Consider the following 20,395-nt stretch of genomic DNA (forward strand, 5'->3'; position numbering starts at 1 on the left):
TGCATCAGAAGATGACTGAAAACATCTAATAGAATAGTTATCAGGACAGTAATTAAGAGCAACAGACCTGGTGCTTATGTGACTGTCATATTTTAGGCAGGGTAATCTTATCCACCGATTTTCACATTTTGCCTCTTGAACACTTATTTTATATAAATTACGAATGTAATTTCTCACATACATGCAGTACAGTCTCTCACACCACCGTGATTCAAATAAAATAAAGTAGGTGGGTGAAAGAGGACTGAGGTCTATCATTCAGTTAACAGAAATATGTAAACGTATTCCTATGAAACAGAACTACTGATTGCCTGTTTTCATGAATTCATGTACCTGTCAATAGTTTTGCCTAAGGATTACATCACGGCATTAGGGAGTCAGGCCAAAAACTTTGAGGAGAATTCCAACAGAATGGCTAGTGTTGCTGTAGTTTTCAGGGAGGAAATTCTCATCAGAAATCCTGAATTTGGGTTGCTATATTTGAAGAAGTATTCTGTTATTCCAACACATGATACTCTCTCTTTTCAAACATATATTACTCACCCACATATTGAGGATTCCATTTTCATCCATTGAAGCGATCTGAAATGGAGAGCCTGACATTTCTATAGAAGGAATAGAAACAATTTATATTCATACACTGACCTTGATTCTGAGCAATATCAAAGGATTTGAAACATTTCCCACGTTAATACGTTCTCTGAAACTTCTATGATGCTCTCAGATGCATAAAAAGGGAAAGTGCCCTCATTCTACCAAAGAAGAAAAAGGCATGAAACTTTCTTTACCGAGAGGGTGGTCAAACACTGGAACAGGCTTTCTAGAGAGATGGTGGATGACCCGAGCCTGTCAGTGTTTGAGGCATTTGGACAATGCCCTTAACAACACGCTTCAACTTTTGGTCAGCCCCAAACTGGTCAGGCAGTTGGATTAGATGATCGTTGTAGGTCTCTTCCAACTGAAAGAGTCTATTCAGAGAGATGTATCTCTGTCTATTCTAGTATGTTCAGTTTGTCCTACCAGAAAGGCAGATGATCTCTGCCTGCTTCTTTTAAAATGTCTGGATTCTGCATGGACTTTGGAACAGAACATAAAGTGCAGTCGATGAAATCTTGTAAAGCTTGCAACATGCAGGACATTTCTTTGGACTACTATGGATTTCAAAGTGCAAATCTTGAACGGAAGTAATAATGTTTCCTCTAGTACACTGCCTGAGAATCTGGGGGCATGAGGATTAAAGTTTCTTTGCAAAGGTTGGTCATAAAAAAATTAGGCAAAAGGTACAGGATGAACCACCAAGTACAGTCACACATTTTAAGTGCTTTCAGATATAAGCAAGTTGTTCTACTGATTCAGATCGGGGTTTTTTTGGACATTATAGAAGTACTAAGACTTCTCTAAAGGCAGTTTTTGAATGACAACTTGTTTTATCATGGAAGAACAAAACACTGTCTTGAAAACAGACATTATAACAAGCATGCACCCACACCTGATGTGAAGCTGCACTGAATGAACATAACATAAAAATGAGAGCAGAAAATAAACATAAATGTTGTATGCAACTGATAGTATAGACAACTTAAGAGGCAGAATAGAATGATAAGCTGGATTTTGGCTATTACATATTTATTTTACTAGATACATAAAGAAAGATTCAGATGGATTGACGCTTTGAAGAGCAGCTTACATACCCTCCTGATAAGAGAGGCTTGAAAGCCCATAATTCTGATCAGTGTAGAAAGAGGTTGAGACAGGTTCCACTGCTAGTATAGGAGAGGTATGGTTTACTGAGTTTAGAATGCCGTCTGTAATTAAGGATAATGAAAGTTAAACACTATATTATTTTCAACAAAGACAACCACAAAACCATAATCACTTTTCAGCTTATAGGAGAATGATGATTACAAAGAAAGAATGGCAAAAAATGAACTTCGTAAAGAATTACTTTGTAAAAGTCTCAAATAGAATTCTGCAAACTGCTTCCCAAATCAACAAAAAACTACTAGATAAATCAATATTTCACCATTTGTATTTATTTCTCATTTTCCAAATGACTGCTGCACCATTTATGCCACTGTACCAGACATTTCATTAAAATCTGCTATTTCAGTGTTACCATGAAAAGAATTACATTAATTTCAAGCTCCATAAACAACAGAGGTAGAAATAAATCACTGCTTACTACAGAAGACAATATTGAAGAAAAAATATTCTTAATATGAAAGTAACTATCCTGAAACAAACAATTCACCACAAGAAAATATGTATTTACCCTTTAATAACATTTTTAAATATATGTGTAGCTAGAACAACTTAAATATGCATTCTTTGTCAAATACTCCTGATTTCTGGACTTACTCTGTACACTGAACGTAAAGGCATAAAGCTTCCTAAGTATACAGCATTAAAATCTGCTTGCTTATATAAGCAACTACATGAAACTATATACATACAATTGACTACTAGCCCATTGTGCAACACAAGACCAGGCATCTTAGATCTACTAAAAAAATTAAAAGTCCATCAACAACCAACTAATGTTTACTTTTACATAGCTACTGCAATTAGATACACTTGTGAACAAAAGAGGATTTTGTGCATGTGTGTGGTGGGTTTTTATGAAAAATAATACCTCAGTGTAAGTTAAATGGTGGCACTGCACACAAAAAAAAAGGAAAAATATGTGAAGAAGCACTTACTTTGCAGTGATACGATTATTTGCAAAAATATTGCTCTGTGTTATTTTTCACTCTAGGGTACAATGCAGTGCCAAAAAAATGGCACCAATTTACAATTAGCATTGAGACAACTCACAAGTCAAACTGCTGGTATATACACCTCCTTCCCAATCTCTGAACATACAACTACACACAATGAAAACATCAGTAAGACTGATGACTTGCTCTACTATTTAAATTTGCAATGACTACGTTGGTAATAAGCATAAAGATCCATTCATTTCCATCAGATACATGAAATTTTAAGGATCTCCTATACCAATTTAAATGCAGAGTGAAGTACTTCAGATTGGTTTTCCTAGTATGTCACTTATATGACCTAAATAAACTTCTGTAACTTTTGAATTTGTCATCCGTGGATTATAAGAAAATTTACAAAAGTCTATGTTAATTTGATCATACTTTAAGGGATCAGATGTGTGAAAAAAGAGAAATGCAATGACAAGAAAATGTCAAAGGATGAAAGGAGGTCACCCACAAGCACTTTTAAAAAGTAAACTTTTTTCTGGCTTCCCAGTATGTACGCAATATAATTTAGGCCATATCTAAATAATGCAACAGATTATTTCCACATTAATTTTTGTTGCTGTGCTTCTCTGCCATTAAGAACCTGGAAAGAGCATGCTATAGCTCCCGCTTGGCCCCAGTGCTAAAGATTTTGCTCATGTGACAAGCTGGATGATAGAAAACGTATATCCAGGTTTTGCTCCAACATGCAGTTGAAACATTTCTAGAGATATCGAACCAGAGAGCTTTTGGGCCCCAATATTTAGTGACAGCCTCAGAATCCCTTCAACAAAGGACTAAAAGTAACTGACTACTGACTATGAAAGAATTCAACTTATCCCATTATATAGAGCACCCCTGACATTTAGCCTTCATACACTACTTGGTTCCAATGATATGATCCCCATATATGCTGAAACAATAGTATCATAAAAAGACAGTTGTATATGTAATGAAAATATGAGAAATTCCTAGATCTTATATTGCTACAATAATGGATAAATTGGAAATAAAAAACCACAATCCTAACTCAACTTTTAATGTATCTACATGGAATCCAGAAGTGATAAAGTTACATAAGCAGAATTTCAGAAATGCCTAAGGGTGAGATTCAGACTAAAGATTAAGACAATTAAGATGGTATCTACATATAAGACAGCCGTATAGTATCTGTAAGTGAATTAAATCTAATCAATACAATCAATCCAGCTAACCAGATACAGATATCTACATTAGGATGAGATGAATAGCTCTCTAGATCCCACAGAGTAGCACTGCACTGATGCTAACAGAGGTTGTGCATGTATACACTTGGATACGTATCTTGCAGGGAACCTTATAGAAACGTCAAGACTTAGGCAACAATTTGTACAGACTGCAACCTTTAAATGACATTTGAAAAACTGTGTTTTTCAGTCTTAAATTACTTCAATTTTTTTAAAATACATCTTAATATGTGTGTTTAGGTGGAGATAAAAAAGAAATTTAGATTATATTAAGGGAGATAACATGACGAAAATTGGCTAAGCTAATAATTTCAGATGAGGTAGTAGTTGAGTAGTCCATTTTAATATTACAGTGGTCCTTAGGTTCTACATCTGGCCCACCTCTCTATTCTCACTGATGCATATTTAGCTTGCTTACATTTCTTATAGCTATTACTGATTGGCAATTTTTACTAGACTAAATATAATCACTGAACTGGCTAAACTAGGCTGCTGAGAAAGAGCGCTCTTAGAAGAATTAGTAATGGAATTGTTTCACTGCCCACAAAATGACTGATCGGAACGCATAGATACTAACCAGTGGAAAATGTTGGAACTCTAACTGTCCAGCCAGTTTCACTGATGATCACATGAGGGTGCATTCTTGAGTCTTCTCGAAGATCCCACACCAGCAATGAACCATCTATTGTTCCAGCAAAAACGAACGTTGTTTTATTGGGACTAAAGCAGCAACATACCACCTGTTAAGCAGTAAAAATATGCATGGTTGATATGACACAGGTCAATGATTTGATAAGCCTGAAATATGTTTGCTCTTCCTACACATGCAAATCCAGAAAAGACAGATTAAAGGTGCTTGCAGTATAAGGACAATTTATTTAAAAGGGAAGTAGGATACAAGACTTTTCAGTAGGCCTTCCTTTTTCAAGACAATTGCTGTGTAATCTGCATCTACTGCCAGAAAGCTGAAGGGGGTGATTCAACTGTATGATAGTGATGGGTAGGGAGAAGTCCTGACAACATCTGAACCAGTTGTTTTACTTCCATTCACTCTTCAACCATGAAATGAAGTCAAAATTTAAAAAACAAAACACCATGACCATTACTACATTCTAGTACTGGAGCACAAAATGGAATGAGAATAGTGGTCACTAGGCTCAAATGTGTTTCTCAAAAGCTGACATAGCTTGCAGCAAGACATGAAAACAAAATATACATAATAAAGCCTTCTATTCAATGGGCAAACACACAATGTTATTAAAACATACCTCTGAGTCACATATTAAAACCTTCTGAGGACTGGAGGGCTGCCAGATGTTCCAAACGCATATGATGCTCTTTCTGTTCAGTAGACCAACACCTGCCTTTTCAGGTAATCCATGAACAGAAAGTAGTGTCTGCCTCTGAACTTGAGAGACATATAGGTAGGATATTTTTCGGTCTAAACCATTAAAAAAAATCAAGAAATAAAAGCAATAAATAAAAAATTCATTGCAGATGAAAAAGCATATTTAGCTGCTACAGCAACAACCAAAGAAGCTAAGACGTAATTATGAAGATTATTTCTATTAACAGAGGGTTGCTTTCGATGCTATACAAGAAAAAAAGAGGGACTAGAGAAGGAATCAAAAAAATTAGAAGTAGAGAAGAAAGTGAAAAGGGTGAGAGCCAGGAAGTTAACAGAATAATTATTCTGGGTATAAGCAAGCCAATCTGATCTGACATCAGTATATATACCGAAAATTAAGCTAAGTCTCAAACAGGAAACAGCACAGGCCAGGCTTTTTCTAGTTCATCTCATGTGTTCATGTTAGAATACATATGGCTTTGTGTTATAATAGGTCTTCCTAACACAATTACAGAGGCTTTATTGTTCATTTTTCTTTTCATCTGAACATGTACTATTTATATGGGAAGATACAACTGCAGTTCAAATATATCAGGCTATGTTCTCCCTGTTCAAGAATCTTGCTTTATTTGCAACTTTAGTCCTACTATCAGCATGAAGGGCCTAAATGAAATTATACCCCTTGGGATGGCCCTTGAAAACAGGGGCAAAAAATTACATGCAGGGCACCCCTATATCATGCTAATCACTGGCTATATTTCTGGTTTCACAGCAGCTAGGATGCTCTTATGTTCCCTATGTGAAACCAATCTGCACAGCGTTACATCAAGATTAGCACACCTAAGAGAGAAGTGGGCTTTACATCATTGATATATCCTGATATGTGCTGTTTGCACTTCATGACAAAGAGCATGGTATTTTGCATAAGGAAGAACAGTTCTCACTGTATACTAAAAGGTGTAGAATAAAGTTCCCTTACCATGGAGGAATGGCTGGTTAGTATTTAACTGGAAACAGCTATCACTAATAGACAGACTGGTTTGTCGAGATCTTAGTTTCCACCTGGGTTGTGTTGCAACTTGATCTTCCTCTATCAAAACAGCAATCACCTTTCAAACATAATTACATTTATAGAAATAAAAGGGTCATCTTATCTTTCAGCTTTGTTATTTGTAGCTTTCTAAAGTATGTGGATTGATTTAATAAACCTTTATCAACTCTCTTGTTAATTTTATATCTTTGCAAATACAGCTTTACAGACATAAAAGTTGCACAGCTCTGGTTCCACTCCGTTGCAGAGAGATAATAAGTATTAAAATAATTTATTTAAATTAGTCAGAACAAGTACTGTAAGTGATCTATCACACTGTATATTTATGTACACAACTCATAAGGGATATTAAGTACATAAGTGTACCTGGCAAGCAGACCGGAGGAAATTTGCTAATCTTTGTGAATCAATTTTAGGTGTTAGAGCTCCGTTCACGGACATATCCTGGCTGTTTATGGGACCTAAGAAAAAAAGAAAACCAAACTTCAAGCTTCAAAAAGGGATCAATTAAGAAAACCCTAAGAACAATTTAATTTTTAAGCAAGAGGAGTGGCAGGAACCAACTTCTCTTCAGCAGAAGTAACAGTACTGAAGAACAAGATCTGCTGGGGAATCATACCTGCTGCCAAGAGAAACAGCAACCCAGAAGGAAGAAACTATTTCTGCCACTTATTCTCCATCCCCTCCACAAGGAAATTCAGATAGGTAGCAGCTTACTACCAATCTGCCACATTACAAATTCTGACAATTAATGGGTACAAAAGAGAAAGTTTACATGCATACATCCATAAATTAAAGTGTTCTTCACCTCCAGATACAAGGACACTTTCTCCTGGATGCTGTGTCCATTTCTCCAGTGTCTCAACTTCCTCAGTCTGAATGTCTCTCTCAAGATTGTCCTCATTACACTGAACATATGCCTAAAGTAGAAAGATAAAGTGGTCAATATAGGGGTGATAGAGCTAAGAAGGACAGCACATAACTAAATAGAACTTAAACAGTCATTTTAAAACTCATGTGTTCAACCTCTTCTGTTTGTAAATTCAGACCTAAGCATACTGACACAGTATCACTATTTTGTGCATGCACATTTTACCACATTACACACAAGAGTGCCAGACCTACTGCAAAAATACAGAATGTCTTACATGATGTGTAAACACTTATCCCAGCGTACTTGGGACAATGAGCCACAGACATATGAAAGTGTTTTAGAAAATGGGGAAGGAACATGAGAGAGTCCTCTTCTAACACAGAAAGGAAATGGCCTGTCTGACCAAAAGTTTTTATATCATTGCATTATAGTAATTAAGGCTTAGAGCTGAAAATTTTTAATTTATTACTTTATTGTCCCATTAGCTTTAGTAACTTTCTTTTGTAAGGAAAATTATTTTCCAGAACAAGAATCAGACTTTCAGGATTTAAATATTACTACATATCTTTTACCCACCTGCTTAGTGTTCATTTTACCAAAATTCCTGATATACATGTCGTACTCATTTACAGGAGGCAAATCCAATAACGAAAAACTAACTGAGAAGTCCAGATCAATTAGTGGGAGAAGTTCTGAATACCGTTTTCTTTAGAATGAATTACAAGAGAGAAACACAAAAATGATTAAAACCAAGTATTTGGTATTCCAAAGGAAAAATAACCTGATTCTGTACAGTACCAGAGATCTAACAATCCATTGATCTATGCGATTTGAAGCTGTACCAAAATTAATTGACAGATAAAAATATATCAATAGAAGTACATATAATATTTTTACGAGTTCTCATTTAATGTTATGCTGAGATAATTATCATATTTGAAAATGCAATACTGATTGTAAAAGGCAATCTTATGTGGTTTATTATTAAACCCAAACTGTCAATGCCTAGCACGATCATCTTGCCTAAGTATTCAAGTGCTGTTCTGTAAGGCAACAGATGAATGTCTGTTTCTTCCTATAATTAGGATGATGATGGCTAATTCTCCTAATCTTATTGTATTAACTTATAAAGCATGTACACGTATAAGTGATATAAAGATCATCTATGATGTCCTGGTTTTGTTATTTTGTTATTCCTCACAAATAAAACTATGTATTTTGATTCTTAACTGGAAAACAAGTCTACCTTCATATACTGAATATGACAAGTAAAAAGCATTTGTGTGATATTAAAATATTTATGTGATGTTACTTATTATCATCTGGGGAGGAACAACCCCATACACCAGTAGAGGTTAGAGGTTGAACTGCTGGAAAGCAGCTCCATGGAGAAGGACCTTGGAGTCCTGGTAGACAATAAGTTATCCATGGGACAGCAATGTGCCCTGGTGGCCAAGAGGGCCAGTGGCATCCTGGGGTGCATTAAGAAGAGTGTGACCAGCAGGTCGAGAGAGGTTACCCTCCCCCTCTACTCTGCACTGGTGAGGCCTCATCTGGAGTGTTGTGTCCAGGTCTGGGCTCCCCAGTTCAAGAGAGACGGGGAACTTTTGGAGAGAGCCCAACGGAGGGCTACAAAGATGATTAAGGGACTGGAACATCTCTCGTATGAGGAAAGGCTGAGAGACCTGGGGCTGTTTAGTCTGGAGAAGAGAAGGCTGAGAGGAGACCTTATCAATGTCAATAAATATCTGAAGGGCGGCTGTCAGGAGGATGGAGCCAGTCTCATTTCAGTAGTGCCCAGTGATAAGACGACGGGCAATGGGCACAAACTGCAGCACAGGAAGTTCCACCGCAACATAAGGAAAAACTTCTTTACTGCGAGGGTGACGGAGCACTGGAACAGGCTGCCCAGAGAGATTGTGGAGTCTCCTTCTCTGGAGACCTTCAAAACCTGAACGGACACGTTCCTGTGCAACCTGCCCTAGGTGATTGGGGGTTGGACCAGATGATCTTCAGAGGTCCCTTCCAACTCCTACCATTCTGTGATTCTCTGATCAACTAAAAAGAGACTCCTTCTACTCCATTTGTACGGATGCGTGGATAATGAAAAGACAGTCAATCTTTGTCACAATTCACATAGCTATCTATCTACTTTAATGTCATAAAACTGTTACGATATTTTAAGAGTTAACTGCTTGAATTACATACAGATGTCTGTTTACAAATTAATTCCACACTCCTGCTGTAGTGCAGATTCCCTGAGAATGAGAAAATTTTTGTAATCTCCCTTTCTCTTTCTTGCACTTTCATGTTTTTTAAATATAGTTAATATAAATACAATCCAGATACAATTATGGGTCTGTAGCAATTCCATATCTAAACAGTCTTACAGATGCATATTCTAGTTGCAGTTTCTTCTCAGTAAGGCAGTTTTTGAAAAGGAAAAAGACTAGAGCAACACGAGCTGGAATTTCTCCTCCAGTATTTTAGGTTGAATTTTTTTTTTATGCATAAGGACAATTTTCACATCTCCTTTTCATCTCTTGATGACATCTATTGCATTTTCTTACCCACATTTTTTTAATTCTACCTCCTAATACACCACCTCTTCACAAACATTGTGGGCACAGATTGCTCAGATCGAATTCAAGCATATGAAAGTTGCTTCCTAATTACAAATCTTAATGATACATGCAGACAAATCCATAAAATAAATTAATAAGCTTCATATTAATACTTACAACTCCAAAGTACCACAGCTCATTTATGGGACGCTTTCAGTCTATTTACTGGTAGCAACGTATTACCACAGCATTAAATGCCACAAACCCTTTCTCTTTCCGTGAAAATGTTAGTTATGCTGACAGGCTACATACGTTGTTAGCATGTACACAAAATTATATACATAGTCATAACCAGTAATAGTACATAATCAGCAGAGGCTGACAAACATTTCATAAGATGTTTCAGACAGATGCCTTCCTGAATTTCCTCATCTGTCTCCACTGTCCAGAGAGGAAGCCTCTCTAGAACTCACGTAAAATTTGGGCGTATAAATTTAGGCAAGGTGAATTAGACAGTCTGGACAATAAGAGTTCCCTTAAGTGAAGATTAGCCACTGATGTGCAGCCATGAAGCAGTGGAATCTAATATTATCAACAGAATTTAATATTCTTGCTTTATGCATCCAATTGATGTGACAGAAAATTAGAGAGATAGATATACGTATACAGTGCTTCAGATAAATCTGGAGCTCCTGGCAAGTTCCACAAGAAACAGGCATCAATTTGTTTCTTTAATACAGAACTGTCTTAGATGTCTCAAATCTAGATCAATTTTAGATCAGCACCAGCATGTTTTTACACCAACTGGTGTTATCCCTGAAAGGGAACATACTATTTTTGCAACAGTATGTACCATATAGAGTCTTGATTATTTCAAGAAATTACAGTTATGCAGAACCCTGAGAGCAGCTAAAAGGCTTGCTCTTTAGTACTACAAGTCAATATCTAATTAAGTGACTGAAGAATCATACGAAGAAATTGCAATCCTGGCACCTCATTCTGTAATAAAATTATACATGTAAACTGATATATAGACAAATTTCTGTTATAAAAGGACATGTAGCAAAGCCTGTAAATTGTATTTCCTTAAGATGCAATTACTGTTAGCTTACAAAATAATACTTGACTCTAAAAACCTCAAACTTATAAACTTCACATATTTCAAGTATAACGAAAAAAATTACATCTCAGACAGTGAGTCACCATTTTGCGTGGATTATTTAAAACACACTTACTTCTGCTTACTAGCCATACTTCGGCTACTTTGTCGTTGGTTTGCCATTTGAAAATCCATGAATATTCCACAAAAAGAGTTTCTGACAGAAGTGTACTGCCTTTCTGTGATATTATAAAACATTGTTAGTGTTATAATTCACACTTTACAGTGCATTAAAATGTAAAGCAGTAATTCTAAACAGCAATAGATTTATTATGACACAGTTACTAAAAGTTACTAGTTTGCACATTACACAATATGCTCTAGCATAGTTATCAGTACAATAAGCTTCACTTCTTAACTTCAGTAACGGGACAGCATTTTTACTTTATGTAGTCCTTTACTAATCAATTCAGAATGACTGACCATTGTAATTTTTATTTTAAAAGACTATAATGCAGAAAGTGCCTCCTTCTTCCTCCTGCCACTAGCAGGTCCCCTGTTCCCCTGTGTACAGTAAAACGCTCTATGACCAATTCTAAAAATCATATCAAATTCACACAGACTACACCATGTGCATGTTACACCTCTAATAAGAATTTATCACTACAGCTAGTGGAGAACCTCATCAACACAAACTTAACTGATGCCACTGGATGAATAAGCAAAACATTGAAAACTGTTGCTTTAAAAGCCACAGTTAATGGCACAACTACAATATCTGATGTCATGTCGATTTTACTCCCCTTCCTGGCCAGGTGGTAGCTAATTGACCTTAATATCCAACTTCCAGTCAGGACCAATGGTGTTTCACCTCCTCAGAGGAAGACTGCCTTTTTCAATAATACTTGTAAAATGCTTTTAAACTTCTAAAAGTCATTACCAGAATGATCAACAAGCTGTTTTAACCAGATGAGATCAAAACAGACAGTATTGTGTAATTAACAATGAAGCAATAAGTGCTACAATTCAGAATTTAAAAATCTGATTCCGTATTAGAATTCCATCTTGTTCAGTAGAACTATAGCATTAATGGAATTCTTGTATTGATTCCATACTGTTTATTAGAAAAATAATAATAATTGCATAAATCTGCAAGAAGAAATTCATATTACAGTATACTGGTTCTGCCTTGCAATGACTTAACTGAAAATCTACTGATACCGTAAAGACTTACAGAAAGTCCATGCTATTCTTCCGTGACTGTAATAACTTTGTATGAATTACAATTAAAAGCTGTTTAAGATTCTTTTGCACAATGATTCTATACTGTTGTTCACATGAGTGGAGAGTGCCAAGGGGAACGACAGCTGTAGTTTGTTAAAGAAGTAGATCTGGCACTCACAGGTATCAGATCAACTGAACACAAAACAACAATTCCATAGTTCAATTTCAGAAAAAAACCCACATTTTAAAAGTGATATAGAACTATATATTCAAGCAGCAACTGTATTTCTCTTGCCTTGCCACCCAAAGCAGTGGCTTCAACTTTGCTTAAAAGAAAAAGGCGAATTAATGTCACCGGAAACCCCAAACTGTTCTAGCACTCCTCCATTTTTCAAAATCCAGACTCTCATATCCTCCTCTTACCCAAAATAAGAGGTATTAAATGTCCGTCTGTAAATTTTTATACTTCACATTTTAAATGATTAGTAATGCCTCTGAATCATTCTTTAGAAATGTGAAAGTTACACTGCTCACCACAAACCTGAGTGACTCACCCAGAGGACCAGATTTCTGCCTTCCGGCAGACTTCTAGAAAAAGTGGCCTGTTTACTTGTAAGTTGTATGTGTTACTCATACATTTAATAAAAAAAGACTGGTAGCTAGTCACATACCCATGATTGGTTCCTTTTTTTCATTTTCAGTTTTCTTTGGCAGTGAAGTACAAATTCTATCATTTTCTGCACTAATTGCTCTACGAATTTCTTCAATTTCTGATGTTCTGGAAAATGGAATCTCTCTTAGGTTTTCTTCTGCATCTCCTTCTTCACCACTTTTGTCTTCATCATCATCAAAGTCATCTTCATAATCCTTTAAAAGTAACAGGACTTTCAATAACTAATAAACATGGATTATAAATATATTTTTCAAGATCTTTTTAAGAAAATATAAAATGTTGTCAAAATAAAATTCTCATATAGATGGCTATAAATCACCTGACTGAAAGGTATTTTAAAATAAGTGTTTGATAAAAAGCAAATAGCATGTTTTGATTGTGCGGTAATTTTAATCAAGAGAAGACAATCCAACAGGTGGTGTTCCTCAGTGCCCAAAATAGATTCCTTTTTTTTTTTTTTTTAATATCCTAAAGTAGGAACTGTATGTTTAGTAGGAGAATTATGTGCTCTTTAAAGACATAAAATGACAGTGTTCAGTGGTATAAACGCTTCACAAATATATGAAGTTGTTCATTTGGTAGTTTTAATTCAAGCTGCCCTTCCATGGTAGGCTCAAATTTACTAAACTACCACACTTACCTGTTTGCAAGTCCATGCATGAGGCTCATACTTTAATAATTCTCTTAACTAAGACATTTCATCTCATGCTAAAATAATCACCCAACACAAAGGATATGAACAAGTCTTAAACCTGCTCATTTCTCTCCACTGAATGGTAAAGGGCTACTATAGTTAACAGCTCAACAGTGGACATCACTCCTAATGTAAGTGGAGATAAATTCTAGCTTCGCTAAACAAAGATATAGCTGGTTCAGCTAGCCATGAAAGCACATTCAGCACACTCTTCTATCTTAATAACGTGAAAGTAAACAAAATAGAGTTAAAAGTAAAGAATTCAATTAAACAAATTAGTGAAGGGACTGCTGTGTGTCAATATTTTTTCTACTATATTTTTGCAAAGAAAAACGAGTCTCTTTTTTCCTCTTGAAACTGATTATTTGCTTCTATTATTTTAAAAAAATCAGCATTTTTCACATCAAATCATTTAAATAATTGAAATCCAGAGAGACAAACAGAACATCTTGTGAAGACTTCAACTCAAAAGCAAAAGTTGGTTCCCACACCCTGATGAACACTAAGTAAATGTATAGCAGTTTCTACATACCATTTTAGTTACTTATTATCTACTGTTAACCAAGTTAAGGTCACTGTCACCAAAAAAGAAGTAGTAAAAAACATGTAACATCCTGTAATTTTGACTTCTGTGAATAAAGTTAATCAGCATTTTGATACTTGAGAAAAGGACAATTGTATGCTTTTACTTACTTCAAAATCATCTTCATAATTTGCTGAAAAGTTATCAAATCCTGTATCTGAATTATAGGTGTGTGTATCTTTCATTTCCTAAACAAGAAAAAGAAATGAAACTGTTACATAATCTTACAAAAAAAAATTTAAATCTTTATCTGCCAAATCTTACCATAAAGATAGATGAATAATTGTTCTTCTCAGGTATTTTTACATTTTCAAGCAAACATAAAACAAAATTCAGTTTAGAAATATAAATAAAAGCATATTAACAAGTGATAATTGCTGATGTAAAATAATAAAAAAGGAACACAAAACAGAACTCAATCCTATCTTGGGAAGACCAACTGTTTTCCCACCAGTATTTTTACTGAGAAAGACATAAAAACTGCTGTGTTGCCTATAATTTCAGTAGTACACAGTAGCTCTTATGATGGTGTAACAACAAAATAAGACTGTTCTACTTTTTCAAGGATTACACAAAATTATCCATATACCTAAGTTATACTGGGGGACTCAATCTGTTAATAAAACAGCACAGATGTTGGAACATCATGTACCCTAAACAAACATAAAGCTTAAAATGACACACACTGATCCATCCAATCTTTAGTTAGCTTCTTCCTTCAATAGCCTCTTCAAAGTCATAGACTAAATTGTCCATGTGTAAGGGTTTTCAACAGACTTCAAAATGGAAATAAATGTGAGGTTTTATGAAAAGTACCAGCACATCTATTACCTGCTTCTACACTTAAAACTAAAGGACAGCAGCTGGTTGTAAAACGCGAAGTTAGGCACACTTCTAATCCTTTCATGATTCTTCAAGAGCTAGAGCCACATCGTTTTCACAGAATGTAGTACTTTCTGAAGTGTTAAGGACATATATAGCAGTAAACAGCTTCTATGGATACCTTACTTTTCACAGTCATCAGACACCTAGAAGTAGGACTACAGTACTTCAGTCTTTCTGGTTGCTGCTTTTTGTCATTTCTCAGATCAATCTTTGGATCAAGAATAAATTATATTAGTCAGGTTGTCCATCCAGGCGAAACTGGGCAAAATTTCCCTGATTTGTTCTGCCTGCAAGGTTGCAGGTACCCAACAGTAACTAATCGATGTAGAATTTTTTAAAAATCCTTATTCCATTAGTCAGACACATGTAGTAACACACCCTTAAAGATAGTTATACTCTTTATTACCTTACTATAATAATCTCTGAGTATGCCTATACAGCTGTCATTTTTATTAATAACACATGTACGTTTATAACATTGCATCTGTTACACATGTAGTTTTTACACACTAAAAACCACCAGCTGTCAGTAGTTGTCAAAATCTTACTGTCCTCATAAGAACCTCCTATATTCTCATCAGAAATCAGAATCATCCTATCACAGCTAGGTTCCTACTTTAAAGAATATAAGGAGAACATATTGTCAATACGAAGCAGGATTAGGAAGTCATGCTGGAATACCTGGATGACTGTGGCATTTGGAGTAACAAATATATTAAGAAACTCAATACCATAAAGTGCAAACCCATGGAGTTTTATTTAATTATCCCTGTTGAGTCAGTTCTTGAGTAGGGATCTCACCCTCCTAGGTTTTCTCCTATTAGCAATGAAGACAGAGAAGATAATGGAAAAGGAGACCAAATATAAAAGGACTGAACTGCCTATCTCCCTCCATAAACTACACATGAAATTTAGGGAAATTTAGGTCCTCACCACAGACAATGTACTCCTAAAGGTAAGCTGAATCTGGGCCTTAAAGATTAGCATCAATGCTAGCTGCTACCTGGAACTTCAGCTGTTGGAAACAACAGAGGAAGAGAACAGTTTGAACATATTAGTTGATGCAGGATGACTGCTAGCCACAGTGGTAGGAGCCATGAAGACTAAATGTAAGAATATGTCAGAAAGCTACTTCTTTCAGGAACAGGTAAGTGTTTATGTCATGTACAGTATTACACAAGGCACTGATGAAAATTCACATTCAGTACTGTGCTCAACTCCAGTCACCCATATTCAAAAAGAATTAATGCAAATTGAAACAGACAAAGCGACAGCTGCTAGAATGATGACACGTGTGCAGAATTTAGCTTGTATAGGTCAGGAAAATTAAGTCAGAGAAGAAACAAACATGCTTCCTATAAGCTCATTTGGGAAGAAAACCATAAAAAAGTATTTGAGCTAAACGCTACGGCTAAAGCAACAATAATGGAAACGTATTGGAAATTAGAAGAAAAGATTAACAGATGCCTTAGAGCATCCTTGAAAGAGAAGTATTTCTGGCATGAAAACAGCCAGGTTTTAATAGAAGTTAGTATGGTTTTGAAAGATACATGGCTGAAAGATGTATGGCTGCCCATAGCATGAGAATATGGAAAAAGAGATCTTCATTAGGTACTACTACTTTTTCCTAGATCAGGACCATAATCCTACAACATTCCAAAGCAGAATTTGGATTTTGGGGGATGGCTACAAATTGTTGAAAATATGACAAAATATTTTAAAACTTTTTATGGTAAAATTAGGCTGTATCTGCACAGAGCAGTCCAAATAAACCCAGGTCTATACAGCTTGCACTTCAGATTTGCTGAAAATTTGATTCTGTCTGCACCTGTACATTATAAAAAATACCTTCCTCTTTCTTATGGCAACTGTTTTTACAGACACAGAATAATAGAATCATAGAATAGTTTGGGTTTGAAGGGACCTTTAAAGGTCATCTAGTACCTTGCTAGCTGTATTTTAGTTGGCTTACACTACATACTATTTGCCTGTCAGCTCTTTATAGTAAGGAATAATATACTTTAGGTATGTCTAGATGATTTTTTTTTTACATGTCTAAGCTCTTCCCACTTATTAAGAATTATTTTTTCAAGCATAGAAGATATTGAAATACAGTTGAATAGATGGCTATCTTCAATGCTTAGCAAATTTATACAGAATAAATCAATCTTCTAACGTTGTATCCAGAAAGAAGAGATTAGGAGATACCTAAAGACCAATACACATAAATCTCATCTTATCTTAGAAAACCATTACATTGAAATACATATTGTAATTGTTATTAAACCCAAGAAAAAAGCAACATTCTAAGTTCCAAAGCGAAATAGTTTTACCTCTTGTCTGGTGTCTCTTGCCTCTTCTTCAATGAGTTTTCCTTTATCTTTTACAATCCTATGGAAAAAGAGAATATAAATTTTATTTGTTAACTCAGAAGCAAGCACTAGTTTTGTTTTGGGTTTTTTGTTTGTTTTAGAAAAATAAGTCTTTTTTCCTGAAAGGGAAAAAAACTGTTGAAAATTTCTAATAAACTGAAATATTTCTACAACTAGTTTTATAGATTTCTATTTATGATACCAAATGATAATGAAACAGCCAAGTGATTAATCAGCTAAGAACTGCAAAAACCTTGTCCAAATTTAATGCCTATAATTGCATCAAAATGGAAGAAAAAGTAAGGACCAAAAAAACTATTAAACCCACACATCTATTGGATGTATTAATAATCTGCAGCAAACTGGAGATGAAGATCAGGTTGGTGTAATGTGCTTTAAAGCTATAAACCATAGACTGAAATTCAAATCTGGTCTTTCATTCAGGGTTTTTTTTTATGAGGACTATACAATCAGGGTCAGAGAGCAGGAGAAAATCAACAACCAGCTCTGCTCCTTAACAATCTCTTTGATTATTTTATAAGTAGAGTATTGGACTTCAAAAAGAGAATGTTCTGACCTCTTAAGTAAGAGGGTGTTCATATGTACTGCTGTTGAGACTGACAAACATCAGGAAAGGCAACAGCAAAAATAAAAACTTGGCTGGATCTTCTCATAACGAATCAGAATGATTCAACATCGACAGTGCTTGAGGCCAAACCAAGGTTTTGGGACATCCCAATAAACCATATTGCCTTCCTTGCCATTCAGAAATGGCTAATGTTTTTCCCAGATATACACAAGCAACAACTCCCTCACAATACCCATCAGCAACAGCTTCAAAAATAACCTGTATGTTTGGCACTGCTTGACACAGTTGAGCGCTGCTGCTAGGAAGCATCCCAACATATGTATTCTGAAGTATTTTTTTTTTTCTTTTGTACAGGAATACACTTCCACAATGACAAATTCACTACAACTAAAGTGGTCTGTCCTGTGCTTAAGAAACAGTAGTAATACTCAGACAATAGCGGTAGTGACTTCACCATCTCTGTCAGTGTCCCCAGAAGCCGGCATGCCAGTCTTCTATTTGGCTAGGAAGCTAAACTAGAGTTTAAGAATGAGAACTGTGACTGACAACATACCTGGAGAGTTACACTGCAGAAAGTATAGGCATTTCACATCGCTGAAGCATTAAAGAATGCAAAATGAACTAGAATATACAGAGAACTTCTGCAAGATTTTATATTTGCTAATAGCAAAACTTAGAAATAACATCCTGAAATTTTACTGATCCAACTGAGGATGACCTGGACCTTTCCCTTTCACATACAACAGTAAACTTGCTATATCTATCTAATATTTTAGATACCAACCAGAGTAGGAACTAAGTAGAGATATTAAAGTTCGAATAAACAATATAAGAGAGCCCTATGTAGTTCATCATGAACCCTACATGTGTCCATGTGACTGCATAGTGAATTTCCAGGTGGTACAATACAGCATTTTTGTCTCCCAAACGAAGTGCCCAGATTAATATATATGTAATTTGCAAGGACTGCAAAATATCTCTTGCTATCCTGGGATAGAAAAAAAATAATAAATGGAATACAAATACATACATTTTTATATTAATCCTCTTAGAGGCAAAACACAGATTTTTTTTTTTTTTAATTGCTATAGTATCGTACGAAGGGCCTATGAAAAAAAATATATTCAGCCTAGATATTTGAGATCAAGAATCCATGCTTACTGTTTTGGTGGTGACTGAATCTTAGTAGACACCATACAGTAGATACTTATTTTAAATCTCTGAATTTACCTTACATGCTGATGGCTCATTTCTTCTTGAATCCTCTCCTCCTTTTTGTATTCGTTGTTCTGTAAAAGAAGTCACAACATTCATGTGTCATAAATGCTGGGAGGAAATATGTATATGAACCTGCATTAGTAATAGTGATAGTGAACAGTAAGAAAGGTTTCTAATGAATTATTTCAATAACTTCTGTTATTTTCATTCATGTATCATAAATGCTGGGAGGAAATATGTATATATCACATTAGTAATAGTGATAGTGAACAGTAAGAAAGGTTTCTAATGAATTATTTCAATAACTTCTGTTATTTTATTAAAAGTCATTGCTTGTAAGAAGTTCAGTGTACGAACTAACATCATACTAATCTCCTCCTAAATACGGTAAGCAAAGAAAATAAACATCCATAAAAGATACACTATACAAATAATAGGAGCTTCTCCTAAAATATTAAATATTTGGGAGTGAAGTTTGGCTACATCCCCTTCTGCAGTACATTTCAGAAAGGAAACAAGATGGGATCTTGAGTCTTCTTTGCTTAACAAAACCTTGTAATGCCTTACTAGAGCAAATTCCGGCTTTTTTATAGGATACCTTCACATTAGTATGTGAAGCTTAAACAAAAAAACAAAATCAAACAAAAAAACGCCAAAACCCCCAATGCTTAAGGGCTGACCTGCGTAGGCTGCATACAAAGAATGAGATTTTAATAGTATGGGACTGCAACAACTCACATCAGTTGGACTCATGGACAGAGAACAGTCTCAGGCCGTTTTAATCCCAGGGGCTTGACTCTTAAAATTCCGCATTATGAAGGTTTGCCTAAGTTTGGAAATGTAGTCAACAGGTTCTTTAAGATAATGGTGCTTTTCTCTATCCATGAACACCACAAAAAGAAACATAACTCTGAGACAAAAGCATCAGTGAGTATATTCAGCAACAGCTACTTGAGTAAAGTTCCAAGGAAGTCAAATCTTGAGCAAGCTCCTGATGGACTTTGAATTCTACCACAGAAAGTCAGTTACAGGAATCACTTGTGGTGGGCCCCTATACTGAAGATGCCTAGTATTTTCACTAGAAAATATATTTCTGAACTTTTCTTTGAGAAGCTTACACGTTAACTCCTTAGGCAGCAGAAGAAACTACCCTAGACCACCTGAATTGTTCTATGTTCAATAAAAGCTATTTGATTTTAAGAATTACAAATTACTATATATTTCTTCTCTCATTCTTGTAGAATGAGTACC

At 35.3% G+C, this 20,395-nt stretch overlaps 1 protein-coding gene across 1 annotated transcript in view; it reads right to left on the reverse strand.

Moving 5' to 3' along the window:
* Positions 1–20,395, reverse strand: part of WDR60 (WD repeat domain 60) — a 34,338-nt gene that overhangs the window by 5,554 nt on the left and 8,389 nt on the right. The window contains exons 6-19 of the mRNA XM_010297258.1: positions 19,157–19,215; positions 17,299–17,356; positions 15,084–15,173; positions 14,191–14,268; positions 12,802–12,997; positions 11,043–11,145; positions 7,820–7,949; positions 7,153–7,289; positions 6,736–6,817; positions 6,298–6,427; positions 5,239–5,411; positions 4,548–4,710; positions 1,692–1,805; positions 544–605 (exon numbers count right to left, since the gene is read on the reverse strand). Of these exons, the coding sequence (XP_010295560.1) occupies positions 544–605; positions 1,692–1,805; positions 4,548–4,710; positions 5,239–5,411; positions 6,298–6,427; positions 6,736–6,817; positions 7,153–7,289; positions 7,820–7,949; positions 11,043–11,145; positions 12,802–12,997; positions 14,191–14,268; positions 15,084–15,173; positions 17,299–17,356; positions 19,157–19,215 (1,575 nt within the window). The remainder of the gene's footprint in view (positions 1–543; positions 606–1,691; positions 1,806–4,547; positions 4,711–5,238; positions 5,412–6,297; positions 6,428–6,735; positions 6,818–7,152; positions 7,290–7,819; positions 7,950–11,042; positions 11,146–12,801; positions 12,998–14,190; positions 14,269–15,083; positions 15,174–17,298; positions 17,357–19,156; positions 19,216–20,395) is intronic.

This window comes from Phaethon lepturus, unplaced genomic scaffold (genome assembly GCF_000687285.1).
Source record: "Phaethon lepturus isolate BGI_N335 unplaced genomic scaffold, ASM68728v1 scaffold19091, whole genome shotgun sequence".
Lineage (NCBI taxonomy): Eukaryota > Metazoa > Chordata > Aves > Phaethontiformes > Phaethontidae > Phaethon > Phaethon lepturus.